This window comes from Manis javanica, chromosome 4, assembly GCF_040802235.1.
Source record: "Manis javanica isolate MJ-LG chromosome 4, MJ_LKY, whole genome shotgun sequence".
NCBI lineage: Eukaryota > Metazoa > Chordata > Mammalia > Pholidota > Manidae > Manis > Manis javanica.
Window position 1 is genome coordinate 401,706 of NC_133159.1, and position 24,241 is coordinate 425,946.

Sequence of the window (24,241 nt, forward strand, 5' to 3'; positions counted from 1 at the left end):
CCCAGCACTCCCAACATCATGGTTTCCCAATCTGCTGGCCCACAGGGCAGAGGGCTTCAGACCCAGCACGGCTGGCACCTGAAGGCCCAGCTCTGGCGTGGGGCAGGCGTGGGGCCAGGGGGCATCCACATCTGTGCGGGGTCAGGAAGGCCTCCCCGTGGAGGGGTGCCACTCTCATGGGACCCTCAGAAGTGAGGGGGTTTACGGTTTATGGAGGAAATCAGTCTCCCAGGGCGGCTGCATCGAATATCACAGATGGGGCTTCAACTCCCAGAAGTGTGTCTCGGTTCTGGAGGCCAGAGACCAGAATCGAGGTTCGGGAGGGTGCTCCCCGGGGACATGCCTGGGCTTGTGCCTCGGCCCCCCACCCCCAAGTGGCCTCTCCTCCCAGGCCCCCTCTTCCCTCCTGGCTTACCATGTCTACAAAGATACTTTTCCTAAGGGCACAGCCTCAGGTCCCAGGGATCAGTACCGGGACATGTCTCTGGGGGCCACACCCGGCCCTACCAGGAGCACCCTGAGGAGAAGCATCCTGTACCCCATACAGGACTCCGGAGGTGATGAGGCCCGGGGCCAGAAGGCAGCCTGGGGCACCACCCAGAGCCCTCCTGGTATCCCAGACCCAGGAGTGAGCCCCCACTCCTGTCCTGTGCAGTGGGGCACCACATGCTTGGTGGCGAGTGGCGATGAAGCGTGGTGAACGCAACACGGGGACGGGCCCTGTTTCCAGGTGTGGATTTGGGGGTCTTCAAAGGCTCAGGACTGGTCCTGCAGGGTACAGAGGGTCCGGGTGAGGGCTGTGCAGTGTCCTTTCTCCAGCCTCAGTCACCTCCGCCCTGCTCCCATGGCACCTGGCGTCCCACCCCTGCCCGTCCACCTGCTCACCTCTGGGCCACTGCGTCGCGGGTGCCCAGAGACAGTTGCCAGGTCACCACTGCTGTTTCCCCGGCAGAGGGCTCACACCACTTTGTTGGGCAGGTAGGAGGGACAGGTGGGCCACCAGTGGGGGTCCTGGCTGGGCGTGAGGGCTAGGGTCTGCTGTCCTGTGTCCCCATCTGGCTACCAAGGATGCTGTGGTCCTCTCAGGACTCTGTCTAGGAGCCGCAGGGAAACGAGGGAGGGGAGGGCCAGCCTGGCCGGCCAAGCCCCTAGGAGAGGGCCCACCCCCCAAGGCCATAGCCAGGTGGAAAGGGTGGTGGCAGCTCCTCTGTGTAGGACCGCATCTGTCTCCCAGGATGGTCCCCAGGGGGCAGCCTCCTGAAAACCTCAGGACCCATGTTCCCCAGACAGCCCGCTCCTCACCAGGAGGCACCTGCACTGGGCACTGTTAGCACCACCGTAGAGCTCGTGTTGCCAAACGCTTTTTTCAGGGGAGAAGTGGGGCAGCACATGACATGTTCTCATTTCCCTGGACACTTTTCTTCAGGTTCCCCAGGGTCTTGGGTTCATCACACTGGGGTGCCGTTTTCTGCTGGTCTTTTTGTCTGACCAGGTTAAAAGTTTATTTCTAAATTTACTATGAGGTTGAGTTGGCACTCCCCGCTCCCAGCCAAGTCCCAGCTCTTCGGCAGTCCTTAGGTGAACCATGCTGGTCGTCTTCCACCAGAGGGAGGGGTGCACGTCCTGCATCTCATTATCATCAGTAAATAAAGCTCAGAATGTCTGAGCAGAGGGAAGGCCCACGGGAGCAGGGAGGTCCGCTGCCAGGCACCCCGACTTCCACGGAGCTCCTGCCAGCCACCTGCAGGCACGCCTGTCTCCGCATGCATGCACTCCCCAGGTCTCTCTCTTTTTAAATCTCTGTTAATTTGAATGACAAGGAATGATAATTCACGGCTTCTTTAGTTCCTCATGAAAGTAACAAATACAGGTTCCCACATACCAAAGGTAGATTGCTCCTATGAAAACTTTCATAAGCCAAAACAGCTTTCTGAAGAAGCAATTATCATTAATTCATTCAGAAAAAATGCCAAGCATTCCCAAGTCCAAAAAACAACCTCTCTCAGGCTTTTCTGATACCTGAAGACATATCTAGTGGATGCACAAAGCAAATCGAGATAAAGCCCAGATGCTCTCACAGTCCGGAGCTCTGGCAGCGTGATGCTGTGCGGCTCTGGGGAGGGCACTGGGTGGGGTGCCCTCGCTGCTTGCGGTGCGTGCTGCCTCTAACCAGCTCACTCCAAAACATGCTGAGCACTATTTTCACATTCTGCCTTTTTTCATAAAAGCAAAAATCCTCTTTGGGTTTCTGCTGGTTAGCACAATCAGGTTCTAGGGCCGTCTCTGGGAAAAGTGAGGTGGCGTGATGCGAACTTCCAGAAAGTGGGGGTGCCTGTGTGCAGAGTTAGAAAATCCAAACAGAAGCTCACCATGAACCCACCTGCCACCCCCACACACCCACTCGAGGGCCCCTCAGCCAAGCTCTCCCAGCTGCTGCTCCTGCCACTTGCCTTTGTCTGTCATCAGAGACCCCTTCTCCATGGCAGTGTCTATGGGCCCACTTCACCCTGGAGGGTGGGGCACACCCTCACCAGCAACTTGCCATCCAGCCACCCTTGGGCACGTGCCACCCTGCTCTATACTGGCTCGTTCTGCTGAGCACCGAGCTGGGCCCAGGGGCCACCACATCCTCCTCACCATCGTCCCCACCAGCCCCGCTGAACATGGGGGACAAGGCAGGCCTCAGCACGTGCCCCATGTATAGACCCACCAGTCCCAGCCCACTTTACAGACAAAGAAACAGATGCAAGAGGGATCAGGCAAGCTGCCGAGGGTCACAGTGACCCTCTGGGCCAGCCCTGCACTGAGAAGAGCCTTTGAGGGGATGTCTCCAGACCTGTCACCTTGCTGAGTGGCCAAGGTTCGGGGAACTGCCAGCTCTGAGAAAGGGTCTCACAGCCCCACCTCAGCGATCCCGCACTTCAGCACTGGGTCCCCTGAACATTAGTCGACCCCTCTCCCTTCCCACTGACCTCCTTGCCTTAACCTCCTGGATTGCATGTCTGATCTCCATGGCCCTTTGTATCTGCTCCTGAAGGGTAACAGCATCTAGCCCACTTTGAGGGGCGAGGCATCTCCTGTTCCCCCGCCCTGAGTGTTTGAGGCATGGGTTTCCTCCAGCTCTGTGCCAGCCCCGCCTCTGCCCTCTCCTCTTCCTGTGTGTGTGCGTGTGTGCACGTGTCAAGCCCCACCCGTGCAGGGGGGCCTCCCTCAGACACTGAGGGGCGGGGCGATAGTGCCCTGCAGAGCTGGGGGAGGGCCTGCGGCCGGGCGCTAGGGACCCAGTGGGAAGGGGCTGGGTTCTCCCAGGCGCTGCGGAGGGTCGCGCGCACACACACACACCTTGCTTGTTCTCGGCAGGCTCACACCCCCAAGCTGTGCCAGGCTGGCTCAGCCCCACACTCAGCCCCCTCCAGGAAGCCCTCCTGCTCTAGATGGGCCCAGGCTCTGGGCCGCCCATGTTTGCTCAGCCAACCCGCGGCAGACGTGGCAGAGCGACGGGCTGGCAGCTGGCTGCAGGTGGGGGAGCCTTCCCTCTGTCCCACCCCACAACGTGGCGGCCTTTCCGCTGCTGGTGATCTTCAATCCTCCAGAGAGTTCTCGCCTCCCAGCCCAAAAACTGGGAAGGACCCATTGAGGAAGAGCTGAACTTCCCTGAAACGTTCCCAAATTGGCCACATGGGTAAAGGTGCTCACAAGGAGGCACAGCCCTTGGGGCCAGGCCCAGGGCAGCTCTGAGGAGGCGGCTGGCCACCTCACTGCCCAACCCCACCTCAGACACAGGGCTGCTCTCCACGCTGGGGGGGCTCCTGCTGGCGGCCAGGGTACCCCTCCCAGCTCCTCAGGCCTGACGTCCACCCTTCTTACAGCTGGCACCCAGGCCAAGCATGGCGACGCCAGACAGACGGTCTCTGCAGCGGACACCTCGTGTGGGCCAGACAAGATGCCGAGATGGCCCTGCCCCTGCAGGCCACCAGGCCCCACAGTCACCACAGAGACAGGAGCCAGCCACAAGCAGAAGCCCAAGTCCAGGGCCCCTCCCCAGGCAGGGCCGGCCTGCCCCCGTGCCAGTCCAAGGGCTAGGACCACGGGCCTCCCCAAGGTCCCGAAGAGGGGTGGGGGCTGTGTCTGCTCAGAGATGCCCCTGCCCTGGTGCCCCCACACCTGTGGCCCGCAGCCACACCGGCTTCACCCACTGCTGCTGGGGACCACCCACCCAGACCCATGTCGGCACAAAGAGAGGCAAGGGGCCAAGGACTGCGGGTGTTTGGTGGGGCCGCCCCCGAGTGCCAGGGCCTCCCCAGGGATAGGGGCACCATCCCCAGGGAAAATGTTCTCCTGGGGGGACCACACACAGCCACGCCCTGGGAGGAGGAGCGAGCAGGAGGCCATGCACTGGGAGTGGGGTCTGGGGCCACTTAGGGCAGAGGACAGCAGAGCCAGGGTCTAAAGGGCACAGAGAGGGGACAGTCTGAGGGTGCTACCCTCATGGGCAGCCCAGTGGGCAAGCCCCTGCCAACCCTGGAACGCGGGCCCAGTCTCACCCCCCTGCCTGACATGGGTCACCCATGATGTCATGATGGACATTGTGACCTCTGTCCCCCTGGGCGCATCCCTGCACCCTGTCTGCCCCCAGCTCCAGCCTCACACCCAGGCTCTTACGTGCATGGAGCCCCTGTACTGTTGGTAAGGAGGGACCTTGTGCACTCCAAGGCTGGCCCTGGATGGTGGTGACCGTCCCCTCTAGGAGGGGTGATAGGCCTGAGCCCAGGCTGAGATGGGCCGAGACAGGCTGGCAGCGCTGCCCAGGGACTGCTGTAAATGGGTGGGATGATGCTGGCTGTGCCCGCCATCCTCTTTGGTCCCACCCCATTCACAGGCTGGGCCCGTGAGAGATCAATGGGGAGCAGCCCAGAGGAGGGGCACCTGCATCGGCTAAGCCAGCTGGACCAAGATGCAGGTGGGCTCTGGGCAGGGGCCAGGAGTGGGGGAAAGCCCCTGGCCGGACCACAGCCTCTTACCACCCACATGCCCATAGACCTCCTGGATGATGCTGCCACAGCCAGGCCCCAGGCCGTCCTCCCGGAGAGCCGGCTGCTGGAGGGGGAGAAGCCGCCATGCAGCACTGGGCAGGGCCCCTTCTTCTACATCGGAGGCACCAACGGGGCCTCCATGTGAGTGGTGGGGCCTCGGCTCCTCCCCTAGTGAGCTCCCCTCCCCCGCAGGGCCCCAGGCGCCAGGGCCACTGCTGCCTGCCCCCTGCAGAATCAGCTCCTACTGCAAGAGCAAGGGCTGGCAGCGCCTCCAGGACAGCCGGCGGGAGGATTACATGCTCAAGTGGTGCGAGGTCAAGTGCCGCGACAGCTACCACAGCTTCCGGGAAGGTGGGCATCCAGGCAGAGCAGAGCCCACGGCCCTCCTGCTGGAACTGCAGGCCACGCGGGCAGCGGTGCTGGCCTGGGCGGCCACGGCCCTAGGAAATCGTGGCCCTGGTTGCCGTGACCCTGGTGGCCACCCGCATGTCCAGGAATTTGTCACACCAGGTGAACAGCTGCTGTACCAGCTCCCCAACAACAAAGTCCTCACCACCAAGATTGGGCTGCTCAGCGCCCTGCGGGAATACTCGAGGATCATGAACAAGACCAACAAGACAGCTCTGTGTGCCCAGGCCAGGTACGCCACCCTGGCCCCCTGGGCACCCACCACCAGCCCACCCAGCCCGCAAACCCCGCCCATGCCCTCCACTCAGCAGCACACCACCCATCTGATGTGGCGACTCTATTCCTGACCTCCCTCCCTGGGATCCGTCCACTCACCACATCCACCCCCACCCGTCTTCCCACTGACCTTCCACAAACCCTCCTAAACACCTGCCACCACACTGTTCACTCACCCCATGGGCCACCCACTGGTGTCTCCGTTTGGCCATCCACTGGTCACCATGCCCACACCATCCAGCCACCCGCACCTGTTTCCACAGACCATCCTGAGCCATGCAGGATCTCAGTCACCACTTCCACCCAAAGTCACCCACCCCACACCTGCCCATCTACCTCAAAGACCCCACCCACCTCCCACCTCTCCAGATGCTCCCATCCACTCTCCACACACAGATGAGTGGCCACTCGGGCCAGACCCTGTGTCCCCTGGGGTACAGATCTAGAAAGGATGCAGCGCCTGCCCTCGAGGAACTCACGTGGGCCATCCCGGGGTGCCTTGGGCAGCAGGGGTAGGTGCACTCAGCCCAGCTGGGAGGTGCCCTTCTGCCCTAAACCAAAGGGCATCCCAAACTGGAGGCGCTCAGGGATGCACGCTGACCATTCGCTGCCTGCTGAGCCCTGTCCCGCCTGGGGAAGCAGCTCTGCAATGACCCCTCACAAACGCCAAGACAGGGCAGGGGGAGAGGCCAAGAGGCGGGGGAGCAGCCTGAGCCTGCAGAGAAGCTAGGTGGGGACCCACAAAGGACGGCCCCCTCAAGGGAAGGGGAGGGTCAAGGGCTCTGCAGGGACAGCAGAGAGTGGCCTCCCAGCCCAGCCCGGGACACGCCCTGCAGCCCGCCCCGTGTCCTCCCCACCAACCTGCTTCCCCAGGGTCCTAAAAATGGAAGAATTTTTCCCGGAGACCTACCGTCTGGACATCAGGGACGAGAGAGAGGCTTTCTTCGCCCTCTTCGACGGTGAGAGGACCCTAGACTCTAGGCCCGCTACGGGGAGACAGGTTCGGGGCGGGACCGAGCGGGGGCGTGGCCAGGGAAGGAGGGTGGAGCCGGGGTGACGAGGTCCGGGCTGGGGCTGAGGCTGCGGACGGAGGGTCTTGGCTACAGACAGTGGAGGCTGGAGCCTGGCAGAACCGCGGGTCAAAGCTGGGAGGGCGATGAGGCCGTGTCTATGCGAGGGAAGGGCTGAGATGGGCGTGATCGCGGCCTGCCTGGGCGTGGCCATGCGTGGGGGCGGGGCTTGGCTGCGGGGCGGGGCGGGGCGGGGCGGGGCCAAACCCGGGGGCGGGGCGGGAAGGGACCGCGCGGGCCGCCAGTGGCTCAGGAGGTTTTTCTTTAGAAACCCAGATATGGATCTGCAAGCCCACTGCCTCTAACCAGGGCAAAGGCATCTTTCTGCTCAGGAACCAAGAGGAAGTCGCCGCCCTCCAGGCCAAGATCCAGAGCATCGACCACGACCCCATCTACCGCAAGATGCCATTACGGGCGCCGCAGCCGCGCGTGGTGCAAAGGTGCGGGGCGTGGGCCCCACGTGGGGTTGGTCAAGGAGGGGCTGGCACTGGGCCCGCTGGTGCCTGTGGGGGCTCACGGGGGTCGCAGGGCCCACAGAGTCCTTGGCCAAGGAAGGCTGTAGTGCCCGCCGCTGGACCCCTGAGGAGCCCGCAGAGATGGGGGTCTCACCGCCGATTAGGGTCCCAGAGGAGACAGCCACACGGACAGAGGTTCATGGACGTCGGGGCGGGGCAGGGAGGGCTTGGCCCATTTGTCGCGCAGCCTGGGCCCTGCCCTCTGTCCTGCAGGAGAGCCAGCCAGGGCAGGAACCCTTACAGCCAGGCTTTGCCCCATCCCCTGCCCAGCCGGCTACAGCCTTCAGGCCTGCGACCAGGCCGACCGCCCCTCCCTTGATCCTTCCGCCGCTGGGCGAGCTGTAGACAGGGCCTTGGGCCAGGGGATGCAGTCTCGGCTCCGAAAGTTCCCTTTGGACCTCCCCATCTGCCGTGTGGCCCACGCTCCTGCCACAGCTGCGGTCTACTGCTCTTCCCCCCCAGTCAGCAGTCCCAAGCTGCCACTCCCAGCTTCTGGGTCTTTAACGTACAGCTCCCCCCACCTGGGATGTCCCTTCCCTGCATCTCTCCAAAGCCACCTGCCCTTAAGGTCCAATGTCAGCCTCCTCCAGGCAGCCCTCCCTGCTCACAGGGGCCAATCTGCTTCTGCCCTCCAGGTTCCCAGTAAGAGCTGCACTCTGGGGCACCCCTGACACCAGCAGAAGGCAGGGACTCCTTCCTGATTCCTGAGCTGTTCAGGCTCAGAAGTGTCCCCTTACCAGTGGATACTGTACTCAGCCAGGCGGGGGTGCTGAGCAACTGGCCCACACCCAGGTCCACATCCATCAAATTCAGGAAGCCCTGTGCCAATCCCTGTGTGCCCCCCAGGTACATCCAGAACCCACTGCTGCTGGATGGGAAGAAGTTCGACGTGCGCTCCTACCTACTCATCGCCTGCGCCACCCCATACATGGTCTTCTTTGGCCATGGCTATGCCCGCCTTACCCTCAGCCTTTACAACCCCCATTCTAGTGACCTCAGTGGCCACCTGACCAACCAGGTAAGGACCCCACAATTGAGGGCCCTCCCTGCAGCCTCAGGACAAGACCACTGCTCGTGAATGCAGAGTTCCACTGTAGATATGGCCCAGGTCCAAAGGCGGCCAGGGCTGCCCTGCCTAAGTCAGCACTGTGGCAGGACACCCTGGGGAATGATCTCCCTGCACCCCAGCCCCAGGCTTACCCCCTGTGGGTGGGGATGAGGCACATGTAGGCGGAGGGGCCCAGGGCAGGGGTCTCTGTGACAAGCTCAGCGAGAGATCCCGTGGGCAGAAGTTCTCAGTGGAAGGTTCTTCCCAGGGGGCCCTCTGTGAACATCCATGAGGGACTCCATGGCCAGAGGGTCTGGGTGGAAGGCCTTGTGGGGGCCTGCGGCAGACACTGTCCCTGCACAGAGTCCTGGGAGGCAGGGCCTCTGAGTGCTCAGGGCGATGGTCTCCGGGCACTGCACTGCCCCCACCCAGTTCATGCAGAAGAAGAGCCCCCTCTACGTGCTGCTCAAGGACGACACGGTGTGGAGCATGGATCATCTCAACCGCTACATCAATGACAAGTTCAGGAAGACCAAGGGGCTCCCCAGAGACTGGGTCTTCACCACCTTCACGGTCCGTGTGCTCCCCCACTCAACCTGGGGGTGGGGGCCAGGCCAACGAGCGTCTGAACTAGAGCTCGTCTGCCTGTTTTCCTGTTGGTGGAAGCCAGCTGCGTGGGTGTCTCCTTACTTATTACTCCCGGGATAATTCACACAACCTAAAATTCACTATTTAAAGTAGGTTCAGTGCTTTTTAGTCTATTCAGAGGTGTGTGAAATCTCCCCAGAAAGAAACCCTGTCCCCATTTCCCTCCGCCTGGCTGCCGGCAACCACTCATCTACCTTCTAGCCTGGTGGGTCTCCCAATTCTGGGTATTTCCTACATAATATGTGGCCTTTCCTGGCTTCTTTCCCCTGAGCATAGCGCTTTCAAGATTCATCTATGCTGTAGCACATGTCAGTCTTCATTCCTTTTTATGCCTGAACAATATTTCATTGTAGGGATGTATAACTTGTCTTGATGAACATTCGTCAGTTGATGGACATTTGGGTTGTTTCCACCTTCTGTTTTTGAATAATGTTGCTATGAATATTCATGTACAAAATTTTGCATGAATACAGTTCTCTTGGGTATATACTTAGGAATGGAATTTTCAGGTCATATGGTAACTCTTATATTCAACTTTTTGAGAACTTCCATTCTTTTCCATAGTTGCTGCTGTATTACACATTCCTGCCAGCAATGTATGAAGGTTCCAATTTCTCCATATCCTTGCCAGCCTGTTATTTTTCTTTTTTTAACACAGCCATCCAGTGGGTGTGAAATGGTATCTTGTTGTGGTTTTGATTTTCATTTCCCCAATTACTAACAGTATTGAGCATCTTTTCATGTGTTTATTGACTATTTGTATATCTATTCAGATCCTTAATCTATTCTTTCTTGTTAGGGTGTGAGAGCTCTTTATATATTCTGAATACTAGACCCTTCTCAGATAAGTGATTTGCATATATTTTCTCCTGTTCTGTGAATTATTTTTCACTTTCTTAATAATGTCCCTTTTTGCACGGAAGTTTTAGATTTTGATTAAGTCCAATTTATCTATTTTTTCTTTGCTTATCCATGCTTCTGATGTCATATCTAAGAATCCATTGCCAAATCTAGGGTCATAAAGATTTGTGCCTATATTTTCTTCTGTAAGTTTTGTAGTATTAGCTTTCAGTTAGGTCATTAAATCATTGAGTTACTTTTTATATATGGTGTGAAGTAAGGGTCCATCCTTTTTCAGATGGCTACCCATTTGTTTTAGAGACTGTTCTTGGCACATAGTTGAAAATCGATTGACCAGATACGTATAAGTTTACTTCTGTCAATTCTATTCCATAAGTATGTCAATCTATCCTGATTCAAGGTCCACACTGTTCTGACTGCTGTAGCTTCATTCATTCTATTGATGTGTGGTGTTAAAGATTGATTTCCTTGTGTTGAATCACTCATATTTCTGGGCTAAATCCCACTCAGACATGATATATTATCCTTTAAGTATGCTGCTAGATGTGGTTTGCTCTACTCCATTGAGTACTTTTGTGACTTTCTTTTTTTCTTTTTTCATTACTAACTTACCTTGTTCAGGTTACTCAGATTTTCAATTTCTTCATGGATCAGGCTTATTCATTTGTCTAAGAATTTGTTCATTTCTTTTGTCATCTTATTTGTTTGCAATATAACCATTCATAGTATTCTATAAACAACTACAATCCTTTCTATAATCATTTGCACTTCTATGTAAGGTTTTTCTTTCTTGACTTCAGTAATTTGAGTCTTCTTTTTTTGTGGTCAAATAGCTAAGGGTTTGTCAGTTTTGTTGATCTTTTCAATAAACCAGCTTTTGGTTTCATTTATTTTCTCTGTTGTTTTCTATTCCATTTATATTCACTCTAATCTGTATTATTTCCTTCTGTTTGCTTTGCATTTAGTTTTCTCTTCTTTTTATAGTTTCTTAAGGCTGAAGTTTATAGACTTGGTCTGAGATCTCTCTTCTGGTTAAATAGGTGTTTATAGCCATAAAGTTCCCTCTGAACACTGATTTTATTGCATCCGTATGATTTTGTGTGTTCTATTTTCATTTTCACTTGTTGCCTAAGAGTATATTGCTCAATTTCCACATACTTGTGACCTATCCAATTTTCCTCTTTTTATTTTTTAATTCATTCCATTGTGGGCAAAGAACATATTTTGTATGATTTTAGCCCTTTAAAATTTATTCTTTTAACTGAAGTAGTTGATATACAAAGCCCTTTAAAAATTATTGAAACTCGTTTTATGTCTTAACACATTGTCTGGAACACCTATGAGCTTGCAGATGTGGTACTGAGGGGCCACGTGTATAAGGCTCAAGTTCAGGAGAGAGGTCAGGGCCAGGCATTAAAATGAGAAGCCAGAGACTTTCATCAGCAGTGGATGAGAGCGCATTCCATGTGCACTTGAGGAGAATGTTTTCCTCTGTTGGGTGCACTGTTCTGTCAATGTCTGTGAAGTGGTGTTGGTTAACAGTGCCAAATCTTCTATTTACTTGTCGGTCTACCTAGGTGTTCTACCAATCATTGAAAGAGGGGTATTGAAGTCTCCAGCTGTTATTATTGAACTGACTATTTCTCCCTTCAGTTCTGTTAGTTTTTGCTTCATGTAGCTTGAGGTTCTGCTGTTGGTCCTTGTTTATAATTACTACATCTTTTTGATTTATGATTATAAAATGTCCTCTCCTTTTTTCCAGTGACAATTTTTGTCTTAAATTCTATTTTCTCTGATATTACTATAGCCACTCCTGCTCTCTTTTGGTTACTGTTTGCATGATAAATTTTTTTCCATCCTGTTATTACTTTCAACCCATCTGTGTCTTTGAATCTAAAGTGTCTTATATATAGCTTATAAAGGATTTTTTAATGCATTCTGCCCATTTCTGTCTTTTAATTGGAAAGCTTAATCCACTTACATTTAATATATTACTCATAAGGTAGGACATACCTCTGCTCTTTGGGTATTTTCCTATGTCTTATATCTTTTTGTTTCTCAATTCCTTCATTATTGCCTCCTTTTAGATGTTTCCTAGTGTATCATGTCTAGCGTCATTTGTTTTTCCATATATTTTTCAGTTATTTTCTTAGTTGTTGCCCTGAGGATTACCGTTAACACCTTAATTTATAACAATTTAGTTTGGATTAATAGCAAGTTAATTTCAATATAAAATTTTTTTCTATATAGTTCTGTCCTTCCCTTTATGCTGTAATTGCTCCAAATTATAGCTCTATACATTGTGTGCCCATCAACATAGATTTATAATTATTGCTTCATGCAGTTGTCTTTTACATCAGATAAAATAAAAAAGTGATCACCAAAAAATACATTTATACTGTCTTTTCTATTTAACTATGTAGTTGCATTTATGGGTGCTCTTTATTTCTTCATGTGAATTCAACTTATTGTCTAGTAGCCTTTCAGCACAGTCCTACAACTGAAAATCTGTAGTTTTTGAATCTGAGAATGTCTTAATTTTTCCTTTATTCTTGAGGAATGATTTTACTGGATATTGACTTCTTGGTTGACAGATCTTTTTTTCTTTCAGCATTTGACTATGTCACCCTATTGACTCTGGACCCCATTGTTTCTGAGGAGAGATTGGCTGCTAGTCCTACTGAGACTCCTTTATAATGAGTGCTTCTCTCTTGCTGATTTTGGCGTTCCTTGTCTTTACCTTTGGGAAGTTCGCTCACCGCGCGGGGATCTCTTCTGACTTTATCCTGCTTGGAGCTCACTGGCTCCTTGGATGTGTGCATCGCTTTCCATCCAATTCAGGAAGCTTTCTACCATTATTGTCCGAGTATTCTTCCGGCCTCTTTCTCTCCTCTCCTTCTGGGACTCCCATGACGCATGTGTCTGCTTCATGATGTCCCACAGGTGTCTGTAGCTTTGCTTATTTTTCTTCATTCCTTTTTCTTCCGATTCCTCAGAATGGATAATCTCAACTGACCTGTCTTCAAACAGCCCAAATCTACTATGGAGCCCCTCCGGTGAATTTTTTTTTTAATACCAGTTATTATACTTCTCAATTCCAGAATTCCTATTTGGTTCCCTTTTATAATTCCTATCTCTTCACTGACATTCTCTATTTGGTAAGACCTCATTCCCATATTTTCTTTAGGTCTTTTCAAGTAAGGTCTCCCCAGGAGCCACCAGACAGATCACTGTAAATAGCTAAAATTCTTTGCAAGTCGGGTCCATTCTACTACCTCCAATACTGAGATGCAGGCTTTGTTCAGGACTATCACCCAGCTGGGGAGTGGGAGACAAAACCAACTAGGTCGAGGAAAAGTGCTACAAAGCTCACCGTTTTTACCAAAAGTCAAGAATCTTCCTGAATGGGCACTTCTCAGGTTGCTGCAAGGCTTTGGTTAGTTTCCAGAGTTCTGAAAAAGATCAAGTCTGACAATATTTGCCAGTTTTTGGTTGTTTTTATGAAATGGCTCACTTTTGCATGTCCTTCTTCTGCCTTTTTCACCGATGTTCCCCTTTGCCTCTCGAGCCCGTGCCAGTGCGGCCTCTTTCTTCCTGTTGTGTCACTGAAATGCTCGTCAAGGTCACCAGGGACCTCCGTGCTGCTAAGACCTCAGTTTCCAGTGCTTTTGTCCCCTGACCGGACAGCCACTTTGGAACCAGCTGCTCTCCCCCTGGCACTCCTTGTCTTGGAGCCCAGGCCTTTGGCCACTCACTCTCTGCCCCCTGTGCTGGCACCTTGTCTCCCGACCCCTGCTCCCTGGAAGCCCAGGGCTCAGCCCAGTGCGCCGCCCTTTGCATCCATTGGTGATGAAGGTCTCCTGGCACCACACGTAAACGTCAGGCCCTGACACCTCTCCTGGGCTTGGGCCTTCCACCCCCATGGCCCATCAGCGCCACATCTGCAAGCTCATAGTCGTCTCAGACTCCACAGTCCCCTTCCTTCCCTCGGTTGGTAAAGGCCCCATCCTTCCAGAATCTCAGAGGCTGAACACCTTGAGATGACTCTTCATTCCTCTTTCCACAGCTCATAATCCATTCATCCATCAATCGGCAGGGCTCTACCACAACACATATCCAGAATCCATGCCATCCTGTCTGCCTGCCCAGTCCCTGCCATGCCTTGCTTGGATCATTGCAACATCTTCCTCTCGACCCCTCACCCTCTCTCAGCACAGCAGCCAGAAGACCCTACTAGGGAAGGGACAAACGTGCCCCTCCTGTCCTCCACCAGCAGCTCGGACCTCACGGTCAAAGGCAGGGCTTCCCCACGTCCCCGCCACCCCCTCCATCCATGCAGACTCACTCTTCCCGCAGCCTCAGCACGCCCCCTCCTGCAGCCCCTGCTCTCCCTGACGTCCCACCTCCCACCCTCAGCCCCTTCTCTCCATCTTCAGTCTTTGTTCACTTCCTCCTTGATGAGGCCCACCCAGGCCGTGTCCCTTTCTACATTACAACAGCCATCCCAGAACTCCCCAACCTCTTGCCCTCTGTTTTCTCCATCAGCATTTAATATGCTCTGCGAGGCGTGTGATGACTTACATGTCACATTTGTTGTCTGTCTCTCCTGCCTCAAGTGCCCTGCTCAGGGGCAGACATTCCTCACATGTTCCCCTCACTCTTGTACCTCAGTACCTGCCGTAGGAGTTCCACGTGTTTGTTGAAGGAATAAAATAACAGTGAATGAGTTTCTGTCTGTGAGCCTGTGCCGCTGAGGGTGTGAAAATGGGGCAGGTGTGGCTGTGCAGGTGGGAACCCAGGTGGGGTGCAGGTGGATGCCTATGTGAGAGCACCAGTGGAAACTCAAGTGAGAGCATGGGTGGGGCTTTGGGTGAGGGAACAGGTGGGGGTGCAGATGATGGTACAGGTGGGAGCATAGCTGGGGGGTGCAGGTGAGGACACAGGTGGGTACCCAGGTGATGTAGGTGCGGGCACACGTGGGGACATGGGTGGGCAGTGTGGCTGTGGCTGTTCAGGCCTAGGAGGTGTAATTGGGGCCCACAGGTTTCATACAGTCACCCTCTCTTGGCCCCACCCACAGAAACGGATGCAGCAGATCATGGCCCACTGTTTCCAGGCAGTCAAATCCAAGCTCCAGTGCAAGCTGGGTTACTTTGACCTCATCGGCTGTGACTTCTTGATCGACGAGAACTTCAAGGTGTCGTTGAGGCACCCCCAGGTGGGGGGCAGGAGGGGTGGCTGGTAGGCAGGTGCAGAGAGGCAATCCCCTTGGTGGACTCTGCAGTCAGAACCCCCAAAGCCCTGGGGGTGGCGTGTCCACAAGGAGAGCTCCGCTCACCCTGCAGCTGGAGCAGCCCCCCAAGGCCAGACTCTCAGACCCCCAGTCTGAGCCCCTCGGGCAAGCAGGGGGAGTGAGACCGCAGAAAAGAAGCAACGGTCCCGAGTCCCTGGTCTGACGGGGACCAGGGCCTCAGCCTCCTGCTAGCCAAGTGGTTGGGGGAGGGGTGCTGACCGGTGTTGGGCCCAGGTGTGGCTGCTGGAGATGAACTCCAACCCGGCTCTGCACACCAACTGTGAAGTCCTGAAGGAGGTGATTCCTGGCGTGGTCACGGAGACCCTGGGTGAGGCTCTTGTGCAGCCCCCACTACCTGCCAGGTCTTGGGTGCACCATCCCACATCTCCCCAAGGGCAGACGCCCACAAGCCCAGCTCTCCAACGTCCAAGGGCGTGCGTGGCAGCCACACCCTCACTCAGGCCCCGTCTCCCCCACCTCCTCCGGCCCCAGAACCTCCCCGCCAGCGGGGCAGACGGCCGCCGGAGGCTGTGTCGCGGCCCCTCGCATCCGGGCCCATGTCCCATCACCCTCCCGGTCCCCCCCAGACCTGGCTCTCGAGACCTTCGGGAAGAGCTCCGGAAGCCAGAAGATGCTGCCTCTGCGGTCGCAGCGCCGCTTCGCGCTCCTGCACAACGGCGACGCAGACCTACGGCCGCGCCCCGGGGGCTTCCGCAGCTCGCCTCCGCTCCGCGCCGCCGCCAGGCCTCCCGCCTGCCGCCCCGGTGGCGCCCCGGGCAGCGAGCCACCGAGAGCGGGAGGTGGGGACCCTACGCGGGGGCCCTCGCGCAAGGACGCGGGCCACCGGCGCCCCCTCGGGGACCTATAAAGACCACTTGTTACAAACACCGCCTCCGCGGCGCGGATGCCCCAGGCTTCCCCACGCGCGCTCCCGGGGCCCCGAACTTTCCCGCAGGCAGCAGCCTGCAGAGGCCAGGAGACCCTGGGCTATTGGTGAGGGGCTCATGGTGGCAGCAGAACCACCCTGAAGGCTGCGCCCCACGACTGTCCCCACGTATCCTAGTCACTGTGTTGTGCGTGAGCCCATCCTCAAGGTTTCAGGAGGCTCAGGGCCTCGGACGTGTCCAAGCTCTCTACCACCACCCAGTGCCCCGGCCAGCCGTAACCCCCTCGCCACACTGCCCCCAAGCCAGCACACACCCTGGTCGGGATCCCCAGGGTGCACACCTCCTACACCCCGCCACGAGTCCTGCCCTAACCTCTCCAACGGTCACCACTGTCACAAACACCCTCCTCCTGACATGCCCACACTCAAGTCCACCCCACACGTCAGTGGGTCCACCACTGGCGGGACCTATCTCCCCGCGATCAGGCTGCTCCACAGGGGCGGTTGTCTCCATTCCCCGGAGGCAAGGACCGCAGCACCCCTAGAGGGCGCGGTACACCACTGGATCCCAGCCAGCCCACAGGAGGGGCGCAGCCGGGGAGCCAGGAGCAGGGAGGGGCTGGGGCTCAGAGTCGTCCCCAAGGTCAGAGTTACTGGGGCCCACGTCCAGGGCCAGGGACCCACCTGTCCAGCCATTCCCATCCTGCCCACCCACCCCTAACACGCTCCCACCCCACTGCATCCCTCATCGTCCTGCTGCCATGGCCTGGAGTGCGGGGTCCCTGGCAAGAGGCAAGAAGAACACACTTGTCGCTGTGTGATTGGGGTCCCCTCCCAGCGCGTCGGGTGGTCTCTCCATGAGGAGACAAGCTCGGCCACTGCCTGTATCCGGGGGCTGAGGGAGTGAAGACCAGCCTCCATCCGGGAGAGGCGGCCCCCTGCATGGGCTGAATGCACCAGGTCTTGTAAAACACACAACTGCACCTTCAGGGGCAGGGCCACGTTCCTGCTGGCTCCCAGGCCACTACACGACCACACCCCCTCAGGGTCACCTCCTGATACCCCAGCGGGGGGGCCACAGCTCACAGGCATCTCCTCACGTCCCACCCACCTACCCTGCCACAGGTTTGCCCCACATACTGTCTCCTGGTTCCTGATGTACCCCAAGCTCAGCCAGCCTGTCAGTGTGGCATTTGCGGGTGACCTGAGGCCTAAGGAAGATGCCTTCCCCACTTCCCTGGGCCCTGAGTGGGTGCAGTGAACCATGCGGACCTGTGATGTGATGAGAAGTGACACTGACCTGGCCTGCCCTATCTTGACTGGACCCCCAGTTGCTGGGTGGGGAGCTGCTGTGGCCAGAAGCCCTTCTGGGAACAGGGCGGCCTGTGGGCCCTATCTGTTGCTCTTGGGTCCCTGGTGCCCTCTGAGAGCCTGAATATCAGTGAATGAGGTTTCCTGAGACCCACTGCTGTTCTTCCCACACCCCTGCACCTATCTGGATTCTCTCCGGGCCCCACCCAGCTCTCATGGGGCTCTGAACTCACCAGAACTGTAAGGATCACCAGGAACAGACATGCAGAAGGCAGAGCCAGGGGTGCTGTAGGCAACAGGGAACCTGAGCATCTGAAAGACCCTGGACACCTGGGGCACCTGGCGTACCTGGGCCCCTAGAGCACCTGGGTATCTGGAAGTGCAAGGAGTGCCACAATATGCAAATGATATTCTGGGCAGCAGGCACCGCAGAGGTCAGGACCCCAGAGGCTGGAGGAGGCAGCCTCATCAGGGGCTGGGGTGGCTTCCCTGGGGCCCAGCACTGCAGTGCAGTTTCTGGTCCTCAGTGAACTTAGGTTCCAGAGGCTGAGCGTCCCCCCAGCACACCCTCCTCCGGGGGCGTGCTGGCTGGTCCTGCTGGCGGGCGGGAACTCAAGCACGTCCTCCTACCTGCAGAAGTTTTGGGTTCAAGCTGCCCTTGGCTCCAACCCAGCCCCACCCATGGACCCCCAGCATCCCTGCAGCCTCCGTCCTGAGAGCTGCCCAGCACAGACCCTCCCCTGGCACCCGCTGGGTCTGAGCAGCCAGTCGAAGAGCCCAGGGCTTGAGGACATCCCTGTCAGCCCCTCCCCAAGGACGTATCTGAGAAAGGGTCTGGGGTAACCCCAAGCTGAATCACCTTCTCAGGAAAGCACCTCGATTCCTGAAACTTCCTGGAAATGACCAGCCTGGGCACAGCCACTTCTTGGGGTCCAGGGCCCTGACAGACACCTCAGGGGCCAGCCAAAAGGAAAGCCCCTTCCTGACCTCGGAGCTCAGCTCAGAATGGAGAGGCGCGTCTGTGTCCTGAATGTCCAGGAAACCGGGTTTTCCTGGCTGGGGACTGGGGGCAGGAGTGATGGCCCCAGGCCCTGGTCAAGCCCCTGGTGGCCTGGCATCATGGACCTATCTACTCAGCAGGTGTGCCTGCCCTGGACAGTCCCCTGCAGCTGCCTCGGGGCGGGCATGGAAGGGCTGGTGGCCAGTTCTGTCTAGGATGAGCCCCTGCCCTGCCCCACCACAGTGTCTCTGTCCAGCTGGGGGGTCCACACTGGCTGAGTCCAGATCTCAGTACAGGGAGGGGCAGGGGCCCCCTCGAGCAAGGTGAGGGGGTGGGGGCTGGGTGGGGAGCTGCTGTGGCCGGAAGCCCTTCTGGGAACAGGGCGGCCTGTGGGCCCTTATCTGAGGCTGCACGATGTGGTGGACTCCAACCCCAGGGGGCGGCACTGTGGTTTTCCGGAACAGATGGAGCGCCTCTCTGGGGTGGGGTCTCCAAAGGGCGCAGCAAGGGTCCTGAGCTGGCCTGGGCAGAGTCTCACCTTGGGGTCCCCCTCAGGGCTTGGTGGCCCGGAGGTCAGGCCTGGCCGCCGGGCTCTGCAGGTGGGCCCAGGAAGCTGGGCTGAGGGTGGGGGCTGGGTCCTCCCAGCAGTGCCAGCCTCTGCCCCTTCCCATGCCCGCCCGTCTCTCTCCTCCCAGCTGGGCTTGCTCAGGCCTCCCCTCTAAAACCTGTGGTGGCAGCCTCTGCACTCCTGCGCCCTGGGGTCTCCACCTAGACCTCCGGCCGCAGGTCTTGTGCCCGCAGCCCCACACCCGCCCTGTGCACCTGAGCTCTCAGGAATCCCAAAGGTGAGCCCCTGTGTACCCCCTTCCCTACTCTGTGCCCTCTGAGCTGGGACACCAGGGCTGGGCCAAGCTTGCAAATCCTGGGGTTCTGGAGGCACCACAGAGGCTGCCTGGGAAGGAGGGGGGAGCACAGGAGCAGGCAGAGCTGGGCACTGTCCCTGTCCTGCCTGCCCGGCCTTGGAATCCCCCACCCCCACGCTGACTTTCCCAGTGCTGTCACCCGACGGTCCACCCACGAGGAGTTTCCACGCTGAATCAACACTGAGTCACAAGGCCCCTTGGGACCTGAGCGTGGGCGGCGAAGGCCCACAGACCTGATTCCCATTCCCACCAAGGCAGCCGTGAGCACCCCATGTGCCCAGCCTGTGGGGGTGGGGCAGTCAGATGACCCAGATGAGAACAAGTCCCAAGGAGAGCCGGCCTTCCCAAGTGGGGCCGGGTAGGGGGTTGGCCAGACTGCCCATCAGGACTAGGTGGCAGTGAAGACCAATGAGTCAACTCGGGGGCTCTCCAGGGCCGCATGCAGGTGGGAGGGTGCATGGGCACTCCAGCACTGGGGCTGCAGGAGGGAGGCGAGGTATGCTGGCACCTGGAGGCCACTGCTGCTGAGACCTGTCTCCACAGGCCCACCTGCCTGCCCTGCATAGCCCTGGGTGCCAGCCCTGCCAGGAGGCTGGGAGCCCGCTGCTCACCTCCACTGGGCAGGACCCAAGAACCACGCCCTGAGGTGGGGTGGCGAGCTTGGAGAGAGGTGGGGGCTGAGAGCGGACCACTCGGAGGCTGTCTCCCACCACCAGGAAGTGCTGGGTATAGAGACTGGCCTCTCCCGGGACTGCAGCCTGAGTGACACTAGGGTGGGTGCCCCGCAGGGGCCAGCAGGCTCTGCAGCCGGCCCAGAACCCAGAGTCCAGAGCAGCAGTGACCCAGAGGCCAGACACAGGCCCTGGACCCAGCTGTCCCAGTGTGTGCCCCGCAGACTTCCAGGGGCAGGGGGCTGCGTAGGGCAGCACAGGGGCACAGGGGGCAGGGGTCCAGCACGGTGCCCCTCGTCCAGGACACCTTCCAAGCCCTGTGGTGTCTGCTGAGCACTTGTTCAGGACTGGGCTGGACTGGCCCTGATTTCTGTGCTGCCCACTCCCACCCAGGGCAGGACAGGCTGTGGGCCCTGGAGAGGGGGAGGCCCCGGAGTCCGCGTCTCACCTCCCTGTCCCCCAGCACGCATCTACTCGGCTCAGAGACAAGTGTTTATTGAGTGCCGCCCGCAGCCAGTCCTGTGCTAGACTCAGCGCACCCCGGGCGCGGCTCCTGCTCTGGGGTCCAGGGCCCACAGACCTCACCCCACAGGCCCGCGAGGGAGGGAGGCGGCCGCAGTCGTGTCTGCCTCCCACTGGGTGCGGCCACAGCTGCCGCCTCTCCTTCTTTTCTGGGGGGCCCATCACTGTCACCGCCCCCCACCCACTTCCACCATTGAGGGAAGCAGGGCCGGGCCCAGAGGTGGGGCCCCACAGCAGGGCGCTGAGCCCTTGCTCCCAAAGGTAGGCGCTGCAGGAGCTCCCAGGAGGGTCTGCCTCGGCCGTCTGGCAGGGGACCGCCAGGCCTCACGCCCACAGGTGCCCCCGCCGGCCCTTGTCCTCTGACAGCCGCTCCCCATGCTCTTCCTCAGGGAACTGGCAGCTGCAGGCGTCCTCGGCCGCTGGCGGTGCCTCCGGGAGCAGCTGGACCTCTGCGGAAGGGCTGCAGTAAGCAGGCAGGCTGGGGGCCGGCGCCCCCACCCCAGGGCTCAACTGACCTGGAGGCCATGCTTGCAGCCTCTTCAGCTGCCAGATGTGCAGGCCAAGCTGGGTGGCGGTCAGAACCAGGACGCAGGCCACCAAGGTGAGCAGCACGACGGCCAGCAGGCCGCGAGGCTCGGCGGGCGTCAGCCCCGGGCTGCACACGGCATTGTGCGTCCTGTTCCCAGGGAACATGGTGGGGAACCCAAAGCGGGAGCAGCTGGGACACAAGACACGGAGCCAGGTCAGCCCCACCCTCCAAGCGGGCCCTGCACACAGCTGCTCTGCCCCCGCTGTCTGGGGGTGCCATACCAGAAGGGTCAGGAGAGGCCCTGCCCTGAACAGCCCAGCCCCCTGGAGGGCCCAGGACTCACTCTGCCCAAGGTTTGCAGCGGCCTTCGCGGCCCTCAGAGAAGGTCCCTGTGGCACAGTCCACACACTCGAAGCCGAAACTGAACTTCCCTGGAGACAGACAGGCAGACAGGCTGCGGGGTGGCTGGGGGTGCAGTGGAGGCCATCTGGGGCTCAGGCCAGCCATAGAATGACCACACACACCTCATCCGCTCAACAGAGGTCTCTGATGCCCCAGGACCTGGACCTGAGGTTCACCAGCGCCCTGTGGGCCCCGCCTAGGGCAGGCGTCTGTGGGCGCCTGGGTTGAGCGGAGGCTCCGTGGACAGACGGGGGGTGGAGGGTGGGGGCGGGAGAGTAGGAGTGCCACAGAGGGGAGGGAAGGGGAGCGGAGGGGCCGCCTGCTGCAGGCTGGAGGTTCTAGGGGCGCCGGGAGCAGGTGGCAGTGGGGCAAGACCAGGTCGGGCCTTACACTTGGTCCACTGGACTGAGGGCAGGAGGCCAGTGAGGGTCCTGGGAAGAGGGAGTGAGGCTGGCACCCCTGTGGACACTAGACTCCCCCCAGGGCCAACCTCACACATGCCCCCAGTCAGCACTCCTCCCAGCCCCCCGGTACTCAGCCAGGCTACTCCCACCGGGAAACAAGCAAAGGAGGCTGAGAGGCTCTGTCCAGAAAAGGGGTTGGCCCGGGACACTGGGGACTGTCCGCCCAGAGGACATGTCTGCATGCCCCCGCCCTGCGCTTCCCTCCACACCCTCCTGCCCCTTGCTGGACACCTGCTCCTGTGAGCTCTCACTGGGTCCCCAAATACCCTGGCCAGCTCCTGCACAGGCACCAGCGATTTACCTTGAGGCCGAACCCCCTGGCCAGGTGGGCATGGGTGGTGTTTGCAGACCTGGCACTGTGGGTCTCCACAGTGGTACTCGGGTCGCACACACACGCAGCTCTGCTCAGGACAGACTTCGGCTGGACAGGAGACAAGCCAGCCTTCTCAGCAGCTGGTGGGAGCCCCTGCCTCCCCAGGCTCCCCACAGCCGTCCAAGGGAGCAGGTCTGTCAGGGCAGGGCAGCCCCTGGCCCCCACCCTCAGGCTGCTCCAGGAGCCAGAGAGAGCCTGTCTGGGAGCTGGGGCCCTGGCTGCACCCAGTGGTGTCTCTCCTCCATGAGTGCCCAGCTCTTCTGCCCACATGGCCTGGCTGTGTTCGTTCCCCTTACTGCCCTGAGGCTGCTCCCAACCACAGTGGCTGGACTCTGGCACGCTGCCAGAAGCTGTGTCTGCTGGACAAGGCAGTCGCCGGGGGACCCACGCCCCTCCCCTTTCCATCCCACACTGCCTACAGCTGCCAGCACCCTCAAGGCAGCCTGGGCACCGCATCTACCACACTGAGGCTCAGGACCCTCAGAGCCCCCCTTACCGTCCCCCAGATCCCAGCAGGGTGATGCTGGGGGAGGATCCCTGCAGTGTTTGTCCCCAGACTGGCACATTCCATCTGCTTGGAGTCAGGGGTGGGGGGCTGCGAACACTAGCTGGGGTGGCCTGCTTGATGGCCAGGGGCTCACTACCCACTCAGGGGAACCGGGGCCGCCCTCCACCGCCTCCGGACCCCAGACCGTCTCAGGAAGGCTCTGCGCCCGTCACCCCTGCCCCTCTCTGGGCCACTGGCCTGGGCTGGGCCCGCCTCTGCCTCTCCGGGATCGCCCCGGGATCCAGAGCTCTGGAGCCAGAAAGTTTGCCCGCCGCCCCACTTTGTGCGCCGCGCCTTACCCGAGGCGCACGAGCGGCAGCAGCGCGCATCCGTGCCCGTCCCGAGCAGGAGGAGGCCGGGGCCGCAGAGCGGGGCCCCCGAGGAGCTCTGGCCCAGGCCGAGGGCGCACAGCAGAGCGACGCCACACAGAGTCAGCTGCGCGCCCCTCGTCCGCATGGCCCCCAGCGCCGGAGGGCGCGCGGGGATTTTAGGGGGCCTCGGCCACGCCCCCAGCCGGCCACGCCCAGACCCCGCCGCGCCCCCGCCGCGCCTCGGTGAGCGGGAGAAGCCAGCCCAGCAACCGAATCGGGTACAGGCGGCGGGCAGAGGGTCCGCGGGCGGAGCCGCTCTGGGTGGCAGTGGCGGGCACTGTCTTTACACTCTTTCCGAACGGCAGAACACACAGCTCGGGTGACGGTCAGGGTGGTGATGGCTGCCCGCTGTACCAAACGCACCGCTCTGCGGGGAGGGGACGCGCTGTGGGGGAGGAAGGGGGCGCAGGGGGCGCAGGCGAGAGGGTGGGCGCGGGGGAGCGGGCCCGCGGGGGAGGGAGCCGTGGGGTATCCCTGTACGTTCCTCTCCATTTTGCTGTGAACCTAAAACTGCTCTAAATAAAGCCTATAACTTTTAAAAAGTCGGTGGAGCCCTGCAGGACCTCAAGGGGACAGAGTTCCAAAGCGCAGGCTGAAGCTGGCGGGGCCGCACCGCGGAAGTCAAGGAGGCCACGTATGGGGGCCCCTTTGGCCCAGAAACTCCTTCCGGAGCTAGATACACCCTCACAGAGCGTGTTGTGGGGGGACGCCAGGCACAGCCCTCATTTCCAGTCCCGGGTTTGCAGGGGTGGCAGGCGGCACCCTGAGTCATCACAAGTTGGCAGTGTCCACAGGGTCTGGTGCAGGGCCCCCCCCCCAAGGATGGAGCTGGCCTGGGACTGCCCCTTCGCTGCACCCCATACCACCTGCAGCTTCCTGGTGGGATGGAGAGCTCCATGGTCTCTTAAAGATCTTCTCTGACCGGTGAAGCTTAATCCTGCCTCATCACTTGGAAGATGAGCTGGATTTAGTAGCTGGCTTCCAAAGAATAGAGTAAGGGCAGTGAAAAATCCTCTTCACGGTGGAGAAGCCCGGCTGCCACCGAGGTGAGTGCTGAGGGCCGCTGTCGCTGCCGTGCACCCACACGTAT

General features: G+C 58.8%; 2 protein-coding genes and 2 long non-coding RNA genes across 7 annotated transcripts; 2 read left to right on the forward strand and 2 right to left on the reverse strand.

Moving 5' to 3' along the window:
• Nucleotides 1–608: 608 nt before the first annotated feature.
• LOC118968647 (uncharacterized) lies at nt 609–3,245 on the reverse strand. Its single transcript, XR_005056416.2, has 3 exons — nt 2,973–3,245; nt 886–2,332; nt 609–768 (listed from the first exon to the last, which is right to left on the reverse strand). It is a non-coding gene; the product is annotated as an uncharacterized lncRNA (long non-coding RNA).
• A 1,073-nt stretch (nt 3,246–4,318) lies between these two features.
• Nucleotides 4,319–16,044, forward strand: TTLL10 (tubulin tyrosine ligase like 10). 2 transcript variants are annotated; one of them, XM_073232987.1, is made up of 12 exons: nt 4,319–4,686; nt 4,880–4,960; nt 5,039–5,174; nt 5,266–5,384; nt 5,544–5,673; nt 6,591–6,676; nt 7,056–7,227; nt 8,149–8,320; nt 8,783–8,923; nt 14,940–15,056; nt 15,387–15,480; nt 15,740–16,044. In XM_073232987.1, the coding sequence occupies exons 2-12, from the start codon at nt 4,900–4,902 to the stop codon at nt 16,018–16,020; spliced, it is 1,509 nt and encodes a 502-aa protein (XP_073089088.1). In that variant the 5' UTR covers nt 4,319–4,686; nt 4,880–4,899; the 3' UTR covers nt 16,021–16,044. The 2 variants fall into 2 exon arrangements, with proteins under 2 accessions (XP_073089088.1, XP_073089087.1); XM_073232986.1 differs by having other exon boundaries at nt 5,039–5,384.
• Nucleotides 16,045–18,708: 2,664 nt separating this feature from the next.
• On the forward strand, nt 18,709–21,531 carry LOC118968648 (uncharacterized). Its single transcript, XR_005056417.2, has 4 exons — nt 18,709–19,194; nt 19,403–20,045; nt 20,855–21,066; nt 21,152–21,531. It is a non-coding gene; the product is annotated as an uncharacterized lncRNA (long non-coding RNA).
• Nucleotides 20,423–23,512, reverse strand: TNFRSF18 (TNF receptor superfamily member 18). 3 transcript variants are annotated; one of them, XM_017645967.3, is made up of 5 exons: nt 23,080–23,453; nt 22,162–22,281; nt 21,338–21,425; nt 20,981–21,183; nt 20,423–20,914 (listed from the first exon to the last, which is right to left on the reverse strand). In XM_017645967.3, exons 1-5 carry the CDS (start codon nt 23,234–23,236, stop codon nt 20,790–20,792), a joined length of 693 nt encoding a protein of 230 aa, XP_017501456.1. In that variant the 5' UTR covers nt 23,237–23,453; the 3' UTR covers nt 20,423–20,789. The 3 variants fall into 3 exon arrangements, with proteins under 3 accessions (XP_017501456.1, XP_017501455.1, XP_017501454.1); XM_017645966.3 differs by having other exon boundaries at nt 20,423–21,141; nt 23,080–23,512; XM_017645965.3 differs by having other exon boundaries at nt 20,423–21,183; nt 23,080–23,473.
• Nucleotides 23,513–24,241: the final 729 nt, after the last annotated feature.